At 45.1% G+C, this 22,034-nt stretch overlaps 1 protein-coding gene across 3 annotated transcripts in view; it reads right to left on the bottom strand.

Moving 5' to 3' along the window:
- Positions 1–2,929: 2,929 nt before the first annotated feature.
- Positions 2,930–22,034, bottom strand: part of GALNT12 (polypeptide N-acetylgalactosaminyltransferase 12) — a 31,940-nt gene continuing 12,835 nt past the window's right edge. Inside the window, 8 exon segments of one of the 3 annotated variants that reach the window (NM_001100325.1) lie at positions 2,930–3,367; positions 5,431–5,577; positions 7,394–7,507; positions 10,483–10,614; positions 12,672–12,848; positions 14,544–14,661; positions 15,862–16,047; positions 19,013–19,202. In NM_001100325.1, coding sequence (NP_001093795.1) covers positions 3,227–3,367; positions 5,431–5,577; positions 7,394–7,507; positions 10,483–10,614; positions 12,672–12,848; positions 14,544–14,661; positions 15,862–16,047; positions 19,013–19,202 — 1,205 coding nt within the window. In that variant the 3' untranslated portion in view covers positions 2,930–3,226. 3 annotated transcript variants of the gene reach the window in all.

The following is a 22,034-nucleotide window of genomic DNA, read 5'->3' as shown; positions in this document are numbered from 1 at the left end:
CGGTAACACATTTAATGTTTTAAGTTGCTAAGTTACAAAGGCGTCAAAGCAACTATTAAAAGTATATTCAAATAATTAAAAAAACTAAAATCAAAGAACTAAAGGAAAACATGCTGACAATAAGTCAATATTTAGGAAATCTCAGCACAGTAACAGACACTACCAAAAAGAACCAAATGGATATTCAGATTTGAAAAATAATTGAAATAAAATAACTACATAAGCTCAAGAGCAGTTTTGAGTTGGCAGAAGAAATCAATGAATTTAAAGACAGAAATTACCCAATTTGAAGAACAGACGGGCAGAAAAAATGTTTGAAGAAATAATGGCTAAAAACTTCCCAAATTTATTTTTCAAAACATTAAATTACGTTCCAAGCTCAACGAACTCTAAGTACAATAAATACAAACCACATTTAGAAATATCTTAAACTGCTGAAAGACAAAGAGAAAATCTTAAAAGCAGCAAGAGAAAAATCACTCATCACATAAATGATTAATGGATGATCTCTCATCCAAAACAGTGGTGACATTATAGTGGTGTAATCCCAGATTCATAGTGCTGAAAGAAAAAAACCTGTCGGCTAGCATTCTATATCCAAGTAAACTATCTTTCAACTATTTTATTTATTTTATTTATTTCAAACTATTTTATTCTGATTAAAATCATTCCCAAATAAACAAAAACACAGAATTTATTGCTAACATATCTATCCTAGATGAAATACCAAAGAGAGGCCTTATAGTGAAAGAAAATTATACCAGAAGGTTACTCAGATTTATAGGAAAAAATGAAGAGCATGGAGTATGGCACATTATGTGGGTAAACATAAAAGACTGTGTATTTTGTACATATATATTTTTTCTTTTTATGCCTTACTAAAACAATAGGCAAACCACTCTGTTACTGAGTTTATAACATATATGTCCATAATAGCACAAGGGAGGAAATAGGAGCTATACTGCTACAAATTTGCTAAGTTTTATGGGAATTAACACAATATTAAGAGTGAAGAAGACTGCAATAAATCCAGGAAGCATAATGTAATCCCTTAGGGCAACCACTAAAAATGTAACTTAAAAATATAACTGAGAACTTAACAGAGGACATTGCTCTCCCTATTATGCAAATGAGGAAACGAGCGCTGGCAGGTGAAACCACCTACCCCACTGCGGCTGCCCCCAGAATCCTGACTGCACACACCAGGACCAGAGGCCAAGCCACACCTTCCAGTGGGGCAGGCGGAGACCTGCCCAAGCTGACTCCTCATCCATTAGACAAGGCAACTATCCTAAAAATATTGAAAACTGTCTTCCAGTCTGTGAAAGTAGTTTTCTTGACACCCTGAATATTTTCATTAGTTCTTCCACCCTAAAAATTACCAAGTAGAAGCTGCTGGCAAGAGTAAGAGGGATGACTTTCAAGCAAAGCTAATTACCATCAGTGCCCAGTGAACACACACAAAAATACTTGTGTAGCCTCCCAGCACTCATGATAAGTTTGACTGGCATTCACCTTCTGTCTGCCTGAACTGTCTTCCTATACCTTGGGAGGGGCTGACGCCCCTTCAGCAGAGCTCGGACTGACACTGCAGGAAGCGGGGGAGAGGGTGCAGGGCAAGACTTCTCACCTCCATTACAGGCTGAGAGGGCATCTCCCCTGTTTTGTAAGTTACCCCAATGCAGGAGGGAAGCTTTGGTTCCATTGCATATTACATTTACAGGAGAACTGAGCTGTGCTGGAAGGAGTTCATACTGTATTCCTGCCTGCTATATTTAATCCTGTAAAGATAAAATAACTGAATTATTAATACTTATTTTTTGATAAATGCCTATTGATATTTATTGTGCTTCACATTTTATAAAGTGCATTTGTGAAAGTGAAAATGTAATGAACTCGTACTGCATGCCAGGGACTAAGCTAAGTCCTACCCTGTTCTATGCTATTTAGTCCTTGCAACTACTCCACGAGCTTGCTTTCATTCTTCTCATTTCACAGATGAAGTGAAGTTCAGAGGGGTTTAAGAGGCATCAGATTGCTCCAAGCCAGGTCAACTGGGATTTGTTCCTGGTTAACTGTTAAACTGGATCTCTCGGAGGGAAACATGTAGAAAAGAGCCTGAGACAAAAGTTGAAAGTTGATGCTTTTTCATCAGTTGAAGACATGTGTCTTCATCTCTCACATCTGCCAGACTGCAAAACCAAAGATTAGCAATGCTCTTGCTTTTTAAAAAAAAAAAAATCACTCCTCTTGACTTCATCAGGATGACAAGATCTCAGAATATCAATAGATCTGAAACTGTTCACAAATCATAATTATGAAGAGAAACTGTAACAGTTGCTGCAGCACAAAATCCAATATGGATTTCAATGACCAATTATTAATAATGAACAAATTTGAAAACTGAATTTCACCAAGAGCATTAAATTTCTCCCTGACACTAATGTGTGATAAAAATTAAAAATGATATAAACATGTTTTAAAGTCATCCTGGTGGCTGCTAAAAGGAGCCATCCATACAGCAGTTAGGCATTGTCAGAAGCCCACTCTGTGGGGTAGAAGATTGTATTAGCCCCCTATGTCAAACTGTTCCCTTGAAATTTCAGCTTTGGTTAGTCCTCTTTGGCTAACATAAACTTTAACAGCAGTTTTGACTATGGCAGCAACACATAACCAAGGAGCATTCTTAGTTAAATAAATGTAGATTATCTCCAGGACCTGAAGGAATCAATATGTTCCCAGTGTCCACACACCTATACTGAGAAAAATCTAACCCAAAGTTTAAGGTATTGTCAGTTTATGCAAACTCCATTACATGAGTCTATTCTCCAAGCAGACGTCTTCATATCTGGGGATCCTTTCAAATATGAAAATAAAATATTTACCTTTTTGCTATGGGGAATAAAAAGACATGACAGTAGAAAATACATCCTGATAGAAAAATAGTTAAAGTTTTTAATTCTTTAAATACCAAGAGTTAACATTTTGTGACTACCCTTTGAAAACAGGGTATTTGGGAACAATTTTGTTTTCAAAATCAATACGAATTGTTATTCACATTTTTACTAAAGACAACATTCCTTTCACAAATCACAAAATGATTTCCTTATAAAAAGAAGAGCAGCCAAGTGTTTGGTGGGTCTGTCTCTGTGCTTAGCTAAGTGTCTGTTAAATACAGTCCAGGGCTTCCCCCATCCACTGACGGGCTCCGTCGTACGGTGACACTTCACACAATGTGTTCCCTGAAGAACCATTTCTGATGATCCAAGTTGGTACAGTCTCGTAAGAGTGGTACGAAACTGTCACTCAAGTCCTTCCTCTCAGCCTGAACACATTTCTTGGACGGTACATGAAATAGAGAACCATCCTACAAAAGATAATAGACATTGTGCGTTCAAGAGAATTACAAGCAATTCCTGAGAAAGTACCTTTTCCTTAAAATGTGTTAAGTGCTCAGGGTGATTTTTATCATTTCAGGAATACTCATTGAGCAGTAAGTGTCTGCAGGTATGAAGGCAGCCCACGACCGTCTGTGCATACAGGAGAGGTGCGTGGAGGCTTGTGTCACGCTTGCCTGTCCTGGGAGCTCTTCAGGGGGTCCTCGACTCTACCATCAGGGCCGATAGTGCCACCTGCTGGCTGTTCTGGGATCAGTCAGACCCTATATCTCCCCTCTTAATTCTTTGCGACCCTGTGGACTGTAGCCCACCAGGCTCCTCTGTCTAGGGGATTTCCCAGGCCAAAATACTGGAGTGCGTTGCCATCTCCTACTCCAGGGGATCTTCCCAACCCAGAGACTGAATCTGTGTCTCTTGCATCTCCTGAATTGACAGGTGGATTCTTTATCGCTGTGCCACCTGGATCAGGACCCTATCTCACCCCTACTGATGTTCTTTTCCTTCAGAGTAACCAGGTCCAAAGGTCCTTTATTAATCTCTTCCACTTCTCTTAGGTCTCTGGAGGCCTCTTTCTCCTGTATTTAAGTGGAGAATGAGGGAACTTGGCTTTAGTCCCAGCTCAGCCACAGACCAGCTGGGTGAGGAAACAGGTCACCAGAGAGGAAACAGGGCCCGCAAACGATGCCAATGTCCAAACCCCAAAGGACAATGGCCCTCTCTAAGTCCTCTCCATCTCTTCTTTTCCCCAACTGTTGCTGAGCTCACTTTCCAAGTCTCTCCCCAGTTTCTGGAGTTAATCTTTCCCTCTATCTCTCTCTGTTGTAAGCTCAATATTAATCTGGAAAGCCCTTAAAAGTGTTCACAAGTTGCCTTCAGAATAATGTGAAAGTAAACAAATAAAGCATCCTTCCTGACACCCCTCTAAAGAAACTTGCTTAAATGTTCACTGAAATTTAAGATTTTTAAGATAAAATTTTAATGGCATTTCAAACCAATTTTGTGATTTCTACCTTGCATTACTCTTCTTTGAGGTCTTACAATGGCTTCCCATTGGAAGAAAGAAGGGAAGGGCAAAACTTTTGGGGTTTACAGAAATATTTTCCCTATTATTTTTTGTATCACATAGCACTACAGTGCCTGGCTTTTCCAGGAAACCTGAGAATTTCATTGCTGATCTTAACACTTTCTACAATAAAATATATTCTGACTTCTAATTATACTTAGAATTAATTCATTTATAAGTAGTACAGATGGATCTTTCCATCCCTGGGGCCAGGCTGGGAATGAAAGCTCTTCATGGAGATAAAAGTGACCTAATTCTCTCTTTTGAATTATTTTCTTCAGATTTATGTCCTCAAGTGCTTTTTAGTGAGTCACTAGATATGACTGATGGATGAGTCCCACCGTGAGCTTCTTACAAATGTGCAAGAGGCAGTGCCTCTCAGACTTGAAATGACACCCAGTTCCAAGTCAGCAGTGACTCTTCTGACGGAGAACCAACTCCATCAGAGAGGTTTTCTTGGTTATTGCACCACAAGTTAACAACGTAGAGCTTTACAGCTTCCAAGGACTCTTTCTGGCTGCACATCTATTCTTCACTAGAGGTAGATAAGGCTTCGATTATTATCCCCACTTTAGAGCTGGGAAAGATGAGCCTTAGACAACAGGAGTGGCTTAAACTTGGGTCTAATCTCATGTCCTTACACTTGATGGCCTGTTTCATTCATATGAACCCCTGAACCCCAAGTAATCTCCAACTGCGCTGGGGACAGCGCCCCTTCCTATTCCAGTCAGCCACAGCTCAAGGTGGAAGGGGGACAGGAAAACTGACAGGGAGCGGACAGGGAGCAAAGAAGGGAATTGCTACTGGTGCTGGATGCCATGGGACCCCTCGGGTTCACTGTGAAGTGCCTGGCCTCCTGTAGGGGCCGCATCCCTGAGACTTACTAGGGACTCACTTTACCTCCACAACCCCCTCTGCAGTCCATGGGATGGGGCGCCACAGAAGGAAGGCGTGAGATGGGTCACCTACCTCCTGAAGGATGAACTTCTGGTCCTCTGGGGTGGTGTTCTCACACAGATGCATGATGAGGACGTCTGTTCCTTCCACCACTGCCACGCAGCCTTCTGGCTGGTGGGTGTTGTAGCGTATTTCATTCTGGGATGTGTATTCGAAAAACTAGAAATGGAGTAGCCAACATGCACCAGTCAGCCTCTGATGTGCAAAGAGGGCAATCTTTAGAGAGAGGAAGGAGAACCTGGGGTTACCGGGGCATGGGTGCTGGGGTCCTCACACCAGCCTGTGTCCCCGGAGCAGCCTGTACACCTCTGGAGAGGTGTGTAGCCAATGTGAATGGAGGGGCCCTTCTCGTTTGCAAGAGCATGAGGTGGGGGATGGCCCGGGTCACCCCGCACCTGCTGTGCCTAACCCCAGGCTCGTGCAAAATGGCAGGAAAGAATATAGACTGGTTCCAGCCCTTGAGGGCTTTCTGTGCACTTGACCAGCCACTTCCCCTCCTTTTCTTCAGTCCTTTCCTCCTCCTTCCCCCGAAATGAAATGGATGCAACCATGCCTTGGAGACCACAAAGTGCTGTACACAGCAGACAAAGGACGGCTAATGGGAGGACTTGCTCTTCAGAGCAATGGTTTTCTTACCCTAGGTGCCTAGGGAAAATGCCGATTCAGGCTCCTGGTCCCAAAGAGGAAATGAGGGTTCCCTCCGTCTGAGATGGGGCCGAAGAAGCTGCACTTTCACACTTCTAACAAGACAGGCAGCTGCCCATCTGCCCCGCTCCACCCCCTTGCTTCCAGGAGATTCTGACACAGGTGTCAGGTTCCCAAGGCACATGGAGTAGTGCTTCTGAAACGAATCTCCCTTGAAAACCAGTCAAGACTAGAGGTGGGTTGGGGAGGGATGGGGTGGGTCTGGGAATCTGCATTTCTAAGCTCTCAGGTGATGCTGATGGTACCACCTTTGAGGAGTGCTGTTCTAAAAGGGGTTGAAGAACCTGAAAAATTTAAGGCTGTAGGGTCTGAATTATGAAAGTTTACTGTTGACCATAATGGGGCCTAATATTCAAACAGAATCAGAGTGACTCCAGGTTAGAGGAAAATCTGAAAGCCCACCCTTCGTCTCCGGTATCTCACACTTTACTTAGGACAGCAGTCTTTGAACGTCTAGAACCAACGCTTTGTTCTCTCCTGCATCCCCCCTGGCCCCGCCCTGGCAGTGTGCCTGCTTCTCAGTCCAGGGTCCTACTCCAGTACTCAGACCTTCCAGGTCTTGCTCCCCTGCCCAGCTGCAGTTCAGCATTTAACCCAGACATATCCACCTGGGCCCTGACTGAGAAAACTGCCCTAAAAATTGCTTTGCAATGTGGCACTACATATCAAATCCTATAATTCCATATAAGATTTAATTCTGAATAAGTCATCTGAAATGCAGATCTGCTTTCCTTCATTTTTTCTTTCTGACCAAAGATGTTAGCAGCAGGGTTATTTATAATTACAAAAACAGGGAGGAAGGAATTGGTTACCTCAACAGTAATTAATACAGTCACACAAAGGACTAGCAAGAAGCTGTTATGGATGATGTTCTCAAAGGATGTCTAACAACACATGAAAAGTATGATTAAGTAATGGACACGACAGACTATAAAACATGCAGATATTACAACAACCATTTAAAATACATAATCCCAAGGTTATGCATTAAAAAAGATGGGAAGTAAATATATCCTAATTATAATGGTGGTCATTCTGGGTCTTGTCATTTACTACTTGCTTCTACTTTTTATATTTCCTAAATGCTCTATTACGAGTACATATTACCTTTATAACAAGAAATCACATATTTAATGTTTTAAAAACACACAGACTTCCCCTCATCTCCCTCTTTAAAGGCCCACACCGATGATCCCTTGAGCACAGGGCCTCCCACTGTCCACTGTCCTTCAGCCTGGGAAGGTCAAGCTGTTAAAGCAGCAGCCCCTACCTGGTTCTGACCCATCCCGTGACAGCGGTACAGAATGACCTGGTGTCCTGTGATCTCGTGCTCATTGGGAGGATTGTAGTCAAAGCAGTAATCTCTCAGTCCTTTGTTCTGGAGCTAAGCAAAACATAAAGGTGGCATTTGGTCCAGGTTTATACACAACAGGTTCCACCCAGGGCTGTGAAGGCAGGTAAATGGAGCGAGAGGAGTGGCTGCCCGAAGAACCGGTCTCAGAGCTAAAAGCCCCTTCCATTTCTAGTCTTAAACGTCTTTCCCATTCTATACCATAGGCAGGAATCGTAACCCCCATTTTTTAAAATTAACTTTCACTGGAGTATAGTTAATTTACACTGTTGTGTTAGTTTCTGCTGCACAGCACAGTGAATCAGTCATACATATATTCAGTCTTTCTTAGTTTCTATTCCCTTATAGGTCATTGCAGAGGACTGAGAAGAGTTCCCTGTGCTATATAGTAGGTTCTTATTAGTTATCTATTTTATATATACAATTGTATGTATATGCCAATCCCAATCTCCCAATTTATCCTTTCCCCTGCTCTCCCTACTTGTAACCGTAAGTTTGTTTTCTACATCTGTGACTCTATTTCTGTTTTGTAAATAGGTTCATTTATATCATTTTTTTTAGATTCCATATCTCAGTGATATCATATGATTCATACACATTTTGGGAAGATAAATTTGAGGAGCAGAGAGATGAACTCTTCATGGCCTGAGAGCTCACACTGCTTCATGTCTCATTAGTGCAGGCTTATTGCTTTACTAGTTCAATAGCTGGGTCGTCACCTCACATATGCACCAAGTGTGTGCTCAGTCCTGTCTGACTCTTGTGACCCTAAGGACTGGGCCCACCAGTCTCCTCTGCCCATGGAATTTTACAGGCAAGAATACCGGAGTGGGTTGCCATTTCCTACTTCCCGACCCAGGGATCGAACTGCATTTCCTGGATCTCCTGCACTGGCAGGTGGTTTCTTTACCACTAAAACCACCTGGGAAGCCCTGTGTACCAAGGAGTTCCTGATATTACATTATCTTCAAAGGACACCCCAGTTAAGAGACCTGGCACTTCTCAGATCAGAAGTCCACCACTGTAGACTACAAGGACAGTATAACAGAGAACCGATGGTTTGCACACAGGTCATACAACACATAAGTGGAGACACCTGAGTCTTGAATCCAGGACCTCAGAATCCAAGTCCCGTGCTCTCTCTATCACTCAATATTCTCTAATCTAAGGTCATCTCTAAGGTACTTTTGGATCTAAATCCCTTTAATTATTCTAAAAGCAAAAAGCCCTGGAAGGTTCCATGCTTCCACTCCCTTCCAGGAGCCTCCAGAGACTCAGTTCAGTTCAGTCGCTCAGTCGTGTCTGACACTTTGCGACCTCATGGACTGCAGCATGCCAGGCCTACTTGTCCATCACCAACTCCTGGAGTTTACTCAAACTCATGTCCATTGAGTCAGTGATGCCATCCAAACATCTCGTCCTCTGTCATCCCCTTCTCCTCCCACCTTCAATTTTTCCTAGCATCAAGTACCTTCCAAATCCCTTTCTGGAGAGTTTAAGGAACCTTCCCTGGTGGCTCAGTTGGTAAAGAATCACCTGCAATGCAGGAGACCCAGGTTCCATCCCTGAGTCAGGAAGATCCCCTGGAGAGGGAAATGGCAACCCACTCTGGTATTCTTGCCTGCAGAATCCCATGGACAGAGGGAAATGGCAACCCACTCCAGTATTCTTGCCTGTAGAATCCCATGGACAGAGGAGCCTAGTGGGCTACAGTCCATGATGTCGCAAAGAGTGGACACAATTGACTAACTAACACTTTCACTTTCAAAGAACCCTTCACTGGCTTCTTCTGAATCCCACTCTGGCCCTGGCCTTTGTCCACCTTTGTCTAGCTTCGTTCTGGGAATAAGACTCAGCCATATAGAAAGAAGGAATCCATAATCCACTGGCTCATAAAACAGAGACCTCCATGTTCTTGAGGTCCCTTAACTTTGTGAAGGAACCTGGGAACAGGATAGGTGAATAATCAGGGCATCTTAGGTTTAGAAGAACTCAAATGTTATGAAGCCAAGTTGGCACTCTTGACCACCAAAGGACCTCAACCTCAGATGAGTTCCCAGATTCAAAAGAATCTGGAAAGAAAGAAAAAAAAAAAACTAAAGAAGAAAAGGGAGAAACCCCTAATGATTAAAACTTAGATTAATTAAGCTAACTCTATCAAGTTGGTGATAGACTTAAAGAATGATTTTGAGTAACTTTAGAGCATAGTGTGTTTGACTATACCTTCTTAGTGAAATATATTCTATAAATAAATAGAGCTGCAAAGGAATCTTTAACTTTATTCAGGGTCACACTGTCAATGGGAGGGTGGAGCAGAGGAAAGGGAAAGCAGAAGATGCAACATCTTCTCGGTAAACACAGAATCTCAGGGACAGAATTCATTATATCACTCTCTCTCTCTCTGCATTTCTGCATGTTTGAACATTTTTATAATGAAAACTGAAAATACCCTGCTTTGCAATTATCAAAACTTGCAGAATGGAACACCAGCTCTTCTGATGAACACCACAGAGCAGAGGAGGCCCTCCCTAAGTTGGTGGAGTTCCAAGCAAAAGCCAAAGGTGCTGGACACTTGAGTTGACCTCATCCCACCAATATTTCTTCTAGGTTTTCTGAAATAACAGAAGTGATTCCTCTTCCTTACTATGGCTTTTGTGGATCCCTGAGTCGGGAATTAGTAACTGGTCCAGTTATTGAGATTTGAAGTCATGTGATAAGGACTTAGTTAAAAAAAAGACTTGGAAACACCAATTGATCCTCAGTTTCCATCTGTAAAACAGGAGGCTGTACTCACCAACTGAGAGATGCTTCCAGTGCTGACGTTCTGGACCTGAGGCCCAGACACTCAAGGGGAGAAAGAAGGACACTGGATGAGAAGGGGGAGCGCTATGAGAGAAGTCAGCTGTCCCCGCAAAGGGGCGTTTCTTTTGCAGGGTTGGTCACTCAGGAGACCAGGTCACTCCTGGAGGGCAGAAGCACATTGCCCAGCACAGGCCCACCTCGCTCACCATCCCAAAGAAGCCAGGCCTGTCCTCAGGCACGTGCAGCTCTGGATACACGGTATTCAAGAACCACTTGAAGTCCTTACACCCAAGCCTTGCACGGAGTTGTCTCCTCTCTGTCACGTCCCCAAAAGGCTCCTGAGAAAAGGACAAAACGGTGAGCCCCTGCAACCCACAGTGCTTCCTACTAAAGCCTTTCATTCACCCAGTAAGCCTTTATTGAGCACCTATTGTGTGCAGAGCCTGCACAGGAAGAGAAGATAAGAAACAGTCTCAGACATAGTGGCAGCACCCCAGCAGGAGATACTGTTGCTCAAACAACGACATCCCCAGGTGCTCTTGCTGCAGGGAGGTGTGGCCAGGTGCAGGAAGGAAGGACACAAAGCCCCTGCTGATGGGTCAGGAGCTGAATCCAGGGGCTGCACTGGCATCCCTGGCCCCCTGTGGTCACAGACCAGCGGCATGTGAGTAGCACACGTATGTCATAGTGTTCTGATAGTTTTACCACTGATACCTGGACACTCACTTCCAAACAAAGGTAAGTATTCTAGAGGCAATTATGAATGAAAACTTTCTTATGTGCCCAATCTATTCAAGTCTAAATATATTTTTCCAATAGTAAGAGCAAAATGCTACAGTGATAAATACTTGTTTTATGGACAAAACCAATGATTACGAATTTTTGAATAATCAAATAAAGCGAGCATCTATTTAGCACAGCAAATGTACCACCATGAGAGCAACGCTGAGTGCAGAGATAGGACTGTCCCTGTGTTATGCCGTTAAATGGTTAAAATTTGACAAGTTAAAATATTTAACAAAATGACAACAATAAGGAAAAAGTCTGAATAAAATTTCAGGTTTCTGCTTATTTTCCAGAAGTTCATTTTTCAATGAGAGTCATTGTGACCTCATCTTCAACCAAATATCCATTTCAACACTCTGCCACTGGGCATTCAGACAAAAGGTGCATGAGTGCCCCTCTTTCTAACATATTATTCTTTGGGAACCCTCAGAAAGAGGGATTGATCTGTGGGTTTTAGACTGGGTGACAGGGAAGAGCAGATATTTCTAACCCGCAGCCTTGGGCAAGACAGAGTAAGCAGTGACCCTGTAGCCCAGAGGCAGAGAAAGGCCACAGTGGAGGTCAAGGTGAGTGTCCACAGGGCTCCGCAGAGCAGAGAGAGTGCCACTGGAGTAGACCCAGTTCTTCCCACATCTGCTACGAGCCCTTGGGCAAGTTCCTTAAATCACTCTCTCTGAACTTCAGTTTTCTCATCTACAAAATGAAAATCTCCAAGTTACTCTGAAGGACTGCTGTAAAGATTCACAAGAAGAAATTTACAAGTGGCCGGGAAAGAGGCCTTGGAGCCAACTTTCTTGTCTTGTCACGTGGACCCTTAGTTATGTGAAGATAGGTCAGTGGGAGCCCTGTCCTGGCGTGTGTGGAGGGTGGCCTGTTAGTGGCAGTGGGGCTCTCTGATAAAATGTTATTTTTAACACTAAAATCAATACTTGTGGTGTCTTCACACTTTCATGGTCATTCTCAGACATGAGGGTCCCACAGCACGCACGTGTTCCCAGTTGAGGTTATAGCTCAGCCCTCGTCCTGAAAGCAAGTGTCCTGTTTACTACTTAGCACCAGGGTTCTCAGACTGTTCTGTACTGTGGTGGTGACTTCACTGTTTAAAATGGCCCCCAAGAGTGGTTAGTGCTGTCCAGTGTTCCTAGTGCAAGAAGGTGGTGATGTGCTGGAGGGAGAAAAGAGGTGTGTCGGATTAGATTCACCTGGGTGTGAGCTCAGTGCAACAAATCAACAATATACGTTAAATAGATTATTTAAACAGAAGCACACATAAAACCAAGTTATGTATTGATCAGTTGATAAGAATGTCTACCTGCAAGAGGTCTGCAGTAACCTAATCCTGTATTTCCCCCGTGATCAATGGCTAAGTAGTCAGTTCCAAATTCAGTGATTGTGGTTCGGTGACTGTATGGAGCGTAATTATGGTAAGGAGTGAGAATCAACTGTCTGTTGTTTATTATAAGTGAAGGAATACAGTTTTCCTCTTGGGTTGTGAGCACCCGATTTCCTCTCTATTTCTGGAACCAGATCTACCACAGTAGGAGGCCAGAATCAGCTGCTTTTGTTTGGATGTGGCCAGAAGGAGTGTGGGTGTACAGGGGGGACTCACCAGGCGGGCCTGGGGATTGCGATGGTAGTAGAGCTCTTTAAATTCATCCATCCACACTTCAGCTGCGCGGACACTGTTGGCCAGGGCCTTATTGCGGGAGTAGGGAGCTTGCCTGGGGAAAACGTGGCCAACGTGCGAACACGGGTGTATCTCCAGGGTCCCCCCGCACTGCCAGATCTGTGCACAGAGTGGGGAGGAGGCGGGGTGATGGGGTTGAGCAGGGAGTGAGCTGCTGGTCCACAATGCCTACAGTAAGGAGGCTGGGCACACAGAGGTCATGGTGAACACTGCCAAGACCTCACCCTCCATGAGGCAGGTGGCCACTTCCCCAGAATATTCAGGACCAGGATGCAGTCAAAGAGCAAGAAAGCAGCCGCAAAGACAAATAAGCCATCGGAACCCAGACCCCAAAATCCATGCACGAAGGCTCATGCACTTGACGCCTAGGAGCACCCAGAGTGGACCTCACTGGGAACTCACTTACTTATTAGGTAAAGCACATGCTGATTACCTGGTCTCCTAGCCATAGAAGATAGGAAAGCAGCAAGTAAGAAGAGAGGTTTGGAAGGGGGAAAGGAAGAGCTTCTAGAGGCAGGCAGAGCAGCCTGACACCTAGGGAAGAGGCAGAAAGACTGTTAAAAGCACACCCCAAAACTCAGCACACAGCCATTTGGAGCCTTTTCACGGACATATGACCAAAGATAGCTGCTGCCACTGCTAAGTCACATCAGTTGTGTCCGACTCTGTGCGACTTCATAGACGACAGCCCACCAGACTCCTCTGTTCCTGGGACTCTCCAGGCAAGAACACCGGACTGGGTTGCCATTTCCTTCTCCAATGCATGAAAGTGAGAAGTGAAAGTGAAGTCGCTCAGTCGTGTCCAACTCTTTGTGACCCCATGGACTATAGCCTACCAGGCTCCTCTGTCCAGGTAAGAGTACTGGAGTGGGTTGCCATCTAGTGCTTATAATGGGGGGCAGGCGTGAGTCCTCAGTGGAGGGCCAAAGTCTTATTTATTAATTCTTTTAAAGCAGCAGACCATATAAGATATTCCTCAATTTGAAAATTTTCCATTTAAAAGCACAAACATCGACATAAGGTTTTGATACTTAAAATGCAAGATTCAGTTAACTAGGAAATCTACCAGAATGCTTAAAGCTTTCCCAAAGGGGCATCTATGTATCACACACAGCAGAATCAATGTATGGGCTTGTTACAAAATGCAGACACCCAGTCCCTACCGTAAGTCTATCAAATCTGACTTTCCAGAGACCATGCCTATGAATCTGCCTTTTTAACAAGTCTCCCTAACAAATCTTATATATGTCAAAGTTTGAAAGTCACTGTGCCCAATAAACGGAGAAGGAAATGGCAACCCACTCCAGTATTCTTGCTGGGAGAATCCCATGGACAGAGGAGCCTGGTGGGCTACAGTTCATGGGGTCGCAAAGAGTCGAACACAACTGAAGTGATTTAGCACGCATGTGCCAAATAAAGAGGCTACTTTATCAAGAAGCCAAGCAAATTAAGGCTCCAAAACATGGGCTCAGGAGGCGCCTGTGTTTAAGTGCAGAGTCTGTCACGCGCTCTTTAATCTTGGGCCAGTCACTTCCCCTTCCACCCCCCATCCCTCCCCTCAGTAAAGTAAAAGAACTAGGTGACTTCCAAGAACTTTAGCAGCCCCAAATCTATTAAATGTGTATTTTAAGAGTATTTATAGGATGTGTGTGGCATTGTATTCTTTCAGGATTATTGGATAAACTGCCAATATAGACGAAAAGTCCACCAGGCTCTCCTACCAAAGCCATCATTCCCAGAGAGAGACAAAAAACAGGTTAAGAGCGAGTGGAAACAGAAGACTAGGGTACTTACCCGAAAGGAGAATTCGAGGTTTTCTCCACCCCAAACTTCCATTCCTATATCATAAGACCCCAGGTATTCAAAGTATTTCTTACTCACAGCAAACAGCCCACCAGCCATCGTTGGAGATCTAGAGGCATGTGAATCATAATTTGAGGTAAGCAGCAGAAAATCATCACAGTTGGTTTCTACCACAAACCTTGAGTCCATTCACTCACATAAGCACATCCCGAGTTCACGCTCTCTGCCTAAGAGAGGCCAGCAGCTAAGATGGGCCAGCAGCTGGATGTTCCCCACAGCCCTTGCCCCATAGCCCCTGCCCTGCGGAAGCTCATGGACATCTCACTAGGCAACACAGAACTCTGTGGGTGACTAAGGTCAACCTGGGACCCTGTGGAAATACAGAAGAAGCCATGAGATAGGGAGGGAGGCAGGCAGGGCTGAGTTTCTTGGAGGAGGCATGGTCTGCAGAACAAAGGGGAGTTAGCCCAGAAGAGGAATGATTGGTTCTCTGAGAAGACAGGAGCATGACCACAGGCCTAAGGGTGAGTGAAACCCCTGAACTTCTAGGAGCACAGACAACAGAGAGAGATGGGAAGTGAGAGGCCGAGTTCTGAGAGGCTGGCAGGAGCCAGGCTGGGTGGCACTGCTCAGGAAAATTCTTAAGGAAAAGAAACAAGACACAAAAGGATAAATATTGTGTGATTCTACTTATATGAGGTACATAACATAGGGAAATCCAGAGATGGTTAGTTAAAAGGGGTTGGGCGAGGGGAGGAAAGTGAGGTACTGCTTCATGGGTACAGAGTTTCCATACAGGACTTCCCAGGTGGTGCAGTGGTAAAGAACCCACCTGCCAAGCAGGAGACCCGGTTCAACCCCTGGGTTGGGAAGATTCCCCTACAGAAGGAAATGGCAACCCACTCCAGTATTCTTTCCTGGAAAATCCCATGGACAAAGTAGCCTCGCAGGCTATAGTCTAGGGGTCACAAAGCATCAGACATGAGTTAGCGACTAAACAACAACACTGGATGATGGAAAAGTTCTGGAAATATATAGAGGTGATGGTTGTACAATACTGTGAATGTGTGTGACGCTAGTGAATTGTGCATTTAAAAATGCTTAAAAGGGTAAATTTTATGTTATACATACTTAACAAAATTATTAAAATATAACAATATAAATCCACATATATAGCAAAGATTTTTATCAAAAATAAACAAATACTCTGGAAAATGAAAACAGAGGCAACGGCTAACCATCCCTCCCGAGAGCCTTAACTGACAAGTTGGCCAGATGCGGTAAGGCACTCAAAGAAGTAGCCCCCAACCTGATGACATCGATGGGGGACCGCATGCGGATCCTCTCCTTTTCGGGAACCGTGTGCCACGTGAACACCAGCCGCCAGTCAAAACCGCCGATCTGGGGCTCCCCAGCATTCCCCAGGTACTCGAAGGTGTTCCAGTCAATGACATCAATCACAGGGCACACCACCGCTGACTCCTTTTCATGGATCCTGGAAACAGTCAGAACACCCTGACATTCTACCATGTACGGGCAGGAGGAGGACCACCAGGAAGCCTGAGAATCGAGTCTCCTCAGCCTTCCACTAAAAGGAGGAACGCCTGTGTGGAAAGGCCTGCTTCTTTTATTCCAGGTGTCTGCAGCCAGGTCAGCCCCGGCAGGTGAACATCATGGGGGTGCTGGGTGGAGGAGGGGCAGGTACAAGGATTCTAGCCCTGGTATGTAAAGTTCCATAGCTTCAATAGTCTGATTCCATCTAAAGATATTCTGATTAAACTTGAATCCTTCTATGAAACTCACAATGTCAAAATCCAAGCTAACTTTTAAAGCAGAAAGCAGACTTTCAGTTTCTCAAGACTGTAAGCGATTTCTTCCTGTAATCACAATGAAACACCTTAAAGTCAAGAAATAATTATTTTCTTATGAACAGAGATGCACCCAGACTAAAGGGTCTGCTTTGGAACTAGCAAATAAATTTTAATCCTGCCCCTTATTTGCTGTGTGACATTAGTGTTGTCATCTAACCACTCAGAGCCTGATGCCTCTGAAACAATAATACATACTTGGAGGGTTAATGTGGACTCCCCAACAGAATGTTTGTAAGAGGCTGGCAGAGAACCTGGAACTACAGCTATACTTTTCTTTTAATCTTCTTTATGATTAAATGTTACATATAGTGGAAAACGTGATAATTTCTTGTTGCAGCCATCAGCCTGTGCACAGGCTTCAGTGATTCTCTCCACAATCATTCTTACAAGCCCAACCATCTTTCAGCAGGCTTCCAGACTGTGTTTCTTTGCATCTGACAGCACACCAGGAAGCATGAACTGAGACTGGACCATATGTGAACATTAGATTTCTCTGGATTATATTTTGGGGGCAGTTCTCTAGAATCTGCCTATAAACCCATAAACCATAAACTTGTGACTTCCATCTAGCAGGTTGGAACCAGGGGTAGCCTAATTTCTACAAGAAAGGGAAAACTGGAGGGAGCCAGTACTGGAGTAAAGGATTCTAAATCACAGTTAGAGAATGTGCTGGCCCAGTTGCAGCGGTTACTGGGTAGAGCTTCCTGGCATCTTGGGAGCCAGGGACCAGGGACACCAAACATCCCACAGTCCAGTCCTACACAGCAAAGAATGGTTCTGCCCCAGATATCAACAGCAGCTCATAATGCCAAGAGCACAACCTCGTTAATGTGACAACCAAGAACATCTTCCACTTTCAAAAGCCCCTAAAGGGAAGGGGTTACTGTGCCTGGCTGAGACCACACCTGAGGGACAGTCTACAGTCCAGTGTCTCAACTCTGAGGCATACCCAATTCCCCAGGGAGCTTTTGAAACATCCAGAAGGCCAGGAACCACCCCAGAAATTCAGATCCAAATAGTCTGCTACAGGACCAGGACTTTTTAAAGTTCCCCAGCTATTTCTAATGGGTAACCAGGGGAGAATCCCTCTGACTCCAGGTATGGAATAAGGATGTGATTATGTGGAATGCCACCTCACTCTCTCCAAAGGGTGGACTGGAGTGGATTGGAATTCCAGATGGCATTTATGCATCAGCTGAAGGGGAAAAGCGTGCACCCCCACCTATGATTTTAGATAGGACTAGAGGTGGCCCTCTGTAGGCAAAGTGCAGGCAGGAGGGAAGGGTGAACCCATTAGGCCAGATTGCAGAGGGAGCACCCAGCTGTCACTATGTTTTAAGTGATCTCAAGACTCTAGCACTAGCCTGAGGAACCCTGAGTCCTTGCTGCTGCTGAAGCCCATTAGAGCTGAGGGAGGAGAATGAGGCATCAAAGGTCCAGGATGGCAGAAGTGTCAGAGCAGAGCCTGGTCTCATGCAGGAAGGAAGGCGAGGGGGTCCTCAGCTCTTCCAGATAGACCTTGGCAACCAAGCACTGGGGGCCAGGGGAAAAGTAGTTTCCCAAATGCACAAACTCTGATCTTCCAGCCCTCTACCCACTCCCCACAGTGGGGACCAAGCAGAGAACCTGCCCCTCCTTAGACATTCCTCTTGCACCTGGAGGAGCTCAGGGCTTGCCAGCCCAGCTCCTGATGCAGAATCGGTAGGATAAGGAGGGAAACAGGGAAGAGAAGAGAACAAAAGTCAGCCAAGCGTGAGCCATAAGAGGCTGTGGGACAGCAGGAGAAATGGCGTTGAAGACGTGGCTGTATTTATGCTTCCGTGACTCCATAAAATTAGATATTAAAAATAATATTTTATGACTATGGTGGTGGTGGTGGTTTAGTCGCCAAGTCATGTCCGACTCTTGCGACCCCATGGACTATAGCCTGTCAAGTTCCTCTGTCCATGGGGTTCTCCAGGCAAGGATACTGGAGTGGGTTGCCATTTCCTTCTCCAGGGGATCTTCCCAACCCAGGAATCGAACCCAGGTCTCCTGCATTGCAGGTAGATTCTTTACCAACTGAGCTACAAGGGAAGCCCATATTTTATGACTATATTATAGGCATAAAAACGACCCAGGCTATATTCATTATTGTGATATTCACTTTCCATTCTGATTTTAAAAGAAATTGTCACAATTTTTTGGGGGGTCCCTTAATGTTTCACAGGTGGGCCCTAGGCATTGTTGGTACTGGGTGTAATGGTTACTGGCTTGAAGGAAATACATCAAAACATATTCTCTAGGAGTACAATTCTACGTGACTATTTTTTTCTTGGTTGATCATACTAAGTTTTCTACAATAAATGTGTAAAATAAACAGTAATAAAAGCAAACACTCATCTGGGGCCTCCTGTCTACTGGCATGTTCTAAGTGCTGGCTATATATTAACTAACTTAACCGCCTCCACAGCCCCAGGACATCCTCTCCACGTGGGAGGACATATCCCCTCCACGCCAGGGGCAGAGGCTCTGGCCGAGGAGCCGCTGAGCCCAGCACCCCTACCTCCCACGCCAGTTTGTCGGGGACCCCGCCACCCACAGACGCACCTCTGCAGCAGTGGCTCCAGCCACCCCTCATGGCACTCGCAGTGGCAGTCCAGAAAGGTCAGCACGTCGCCCTTGGCCACGGAGGCCCCTAGCAGCCGTGCTCGCACCAGGCCCTCCCTCTTGTTGGCTCGGATCAGGCGGACCTTGGGCAACCCCGCCAGCTCGGTGGCCAGGCGCTCCTTCAGGTGTTCTGCAGAGGAAGCAGGACAACGAGGGTCACCTCCACACATCCCCAGCCGCGTCCTCCCAGGGCCTCCCTGTCCCCAAAAGAAGACTAAATAGACACGAGCCTCCTTTGTTCTGCACCAGGGATATCCTCACTGTGCTGGGAATCAAGCCTGGAAGCCCCCGGAAGGCTGGGAGGCAGGGGTGGAGGATTCTAGAACCACTGAAGAAGGGCTCCCGCTCAAAACACAGGTAGGTAGATCTATACTCTTGTAAGGGGTGAATGTGGCATATGGATCTATCTCAATAAAGCTATCCTCCCCACCAAAAGTACCCTGACTTGTAAACATTTAAATAAAAGCACAAGAACCATCCATTCACAATTTTTCCAAAAAATTCTTATATGAATGTTAATTTATGTTAATATACAATACATCATAAAATTTTAATTTACATGGAACTATGTCAACACAGATTTTATTTATAATTACATTAATCCAAATTTTCTCAGAAGCACAATTCAGTTGACACAGTAATAATAATAATGGTGGCCAACATTACAAGGCTTAGTGTGCTAATTACTACTGTCCGAGTGATTCACATAACTCATCCTATGAAGTAAGTACTACTGTGTGTGTGTGTGTTCAGTCACTCAGTCATATCCCACACTTTGTGACCCTAAGGACTGTAGCCTGCCAGGCTCCTCTGTCCATTGGATTTTCCAGGCAAGAATGCTGGAGTGGGTTGCCATTTCCTCCTCTAGGGGATCTTCCTGACCCAGGGATCCAACCTGAGTCTCCTGTGTCTCCTGCACTGCAGGCGGATTCTTTACCACTGAGCCACCTGGGAAGCCCCTACTACTACAGTACTACTACTGTACCCATTTTATGGATGAGAACATTGAGGCTAGAGAGGCTAAGTGATGAGCCGAGGTCCCAGACAAGAGAGCAGAGGGGCTGTGATTTGAACCCAAGGACTCAGGCTCGAGTCCACAGCCTTAACACTGCCTTCAGAGCTTTCTCCTACAGTCTCTCATCCTTATTAAACAAATCCAAAACTTGTCAGGAGGACATGCTTACCCCATTTTGCAGAAGAGGAAATGAGTTCTTATGAGCTGAAAGGACGGGCACACAGCTAGAACTGGCCCCGGGACTCCTGACTCCACACACAGGCCCTGGAACTAAAGGCTCCAATTCACATCCCTCAGTGGGTCAGGTGGGAACCATTCAGCAAAATAAAAAGGACAGCATCTCCCCACATTGGTTAATACATGGGTTTTGTCTCAAAGTCATCCTCAGTCATCAGTGAAGGGGAAAAGTTTGTAAAATGTCCTAAGTTGCTTTGTTGTTGGTGAAATGTTTCTCTAAATATTCTTGATACTCAAACAAAAAACAAAAACAAACATTCATTGATTGATTTTTCAACCCTAAATATAATTGCGTACAAGCGGATAGCAAGAATAAGGGAGGAAACTTCCCAAGCAAAGCTAATTAGTAGCAGGGCCCAGTGACCACACAGGAAAATGCTGGTGCAGCTCTCCACTACTCATTATGGGTTTGGTCGGCATCAATCTTCTGTCTGCCAGAACTGTCTTATCCCATCCTGGAAGGTGCTGACAACTCTCATCGGCTCAGGCTGACACTGCAGGAAGGGTGTGAGGAGGGTGCAGGAAGTGTGGGAGGAGAGCGCAGGGCGGGACTTCTTCCTCCAGTACAGGCTGAGGGGAGAATCCTGGTTTATACGTCACCACCATGGGGACGGAGAACCTTGGCCCCACAGAACCTTGCATTTACAGGAGAACTGAATTGTACTGAAGGGGTTCATACCATATTCCTGCCTGTTGAGCAGTGGCTTCATCCCATAAAAAGAAATAATCTGATGTCTACTTCTGAATGAATACATTTCTGAAAGTTTCAGGCACTTTACAGTTTTTAAAATATTTCCTAAAAACAGAAGTTATCATTGAACAAGTGCCAGCAATGTGCCAGGTCCTAACAAGCTACCACCTCATTTAATCCTCACAATGACCCTGCAAGGTAAGAACTACTATTATACCATTTTATAGGACAGGGAGCCAAGGTTGAAACTGGTTAAGCTCTATGCTCAAGGCTATACAGCTGTAAAGTGTTGGAGCTGGGATTCTAGGCTATGCGGTGTGACCCAGAACCAGGGTCTACATAGACATATTTAAAACAACCCTGGGAGGAAAGAAAATGGAGACACATGCCTACTATATGCTGGCTGCTACATGAGGTTCTGTGCTACACGTGATCTCATTCATTCCTCACCACAAATCTCTGATTTAAATGTGCTATGCTAAGTCACTTCAGTTGTGTCCAACTCTTTGCAACTCTGTGGACTGTAGCCCACCAGGCTCCTCTGTCAATGAGATTCTCCAGGCAAGAATACTGGAGTGGGTTGCCATGCCCTACTCCAGAGAATCTTCTGGACCTAGGAATCGAACCTAAGTCTCTTATGTCTCCTGTACTGGCAGGCGGGTTCTTTACCACTAGTGCCATCCGGGAAGCCCTGATTTAAGTGTAGATAAACTCATTTACAGATGAGAAACCAAGAATCAGAAGACAAGTGACTTGTCCAAGGTGTCGTGACAGGTTATGGTAAAGCTCACCTACAGCCGCAGACCCCGTACCTCAGTGCCTTGTAGACTACAGTAAACCTCGGCCTCCAGCCTGGCTTGCGTGCTGCCAGGGGGAACGCCAGCTGTCCCCTGACTCACTCTCCCCATAGAGATGATGTTCCCAGTCTCCCTCACAAGCAGCTGTTGCCAAGTGACCCTGTTCTACTCAATGGGATGTAAGGGTGACTTCCAAGTGGACTCCCAGTCCCCTGGAAACCC

This window comes from Bos taurus, chromosome 8, assembly GCF_002263795.3.
Source record: "Bos taurus isolate L1 Dominette 01449 registration number 42190680 breed Hereford chromosome 8, ARS-UCD2.0, whole genome shotgun sequence".
NCBI classification, from domain to species: Eukaryota; Metazoa; Chordata; class Mammalia; order Artiodactyla; family Bovidae; genus Bos; species Bos taurus.
This window is presented reverse-complemented; position numbering and strand designations above follow the sequence as displayed.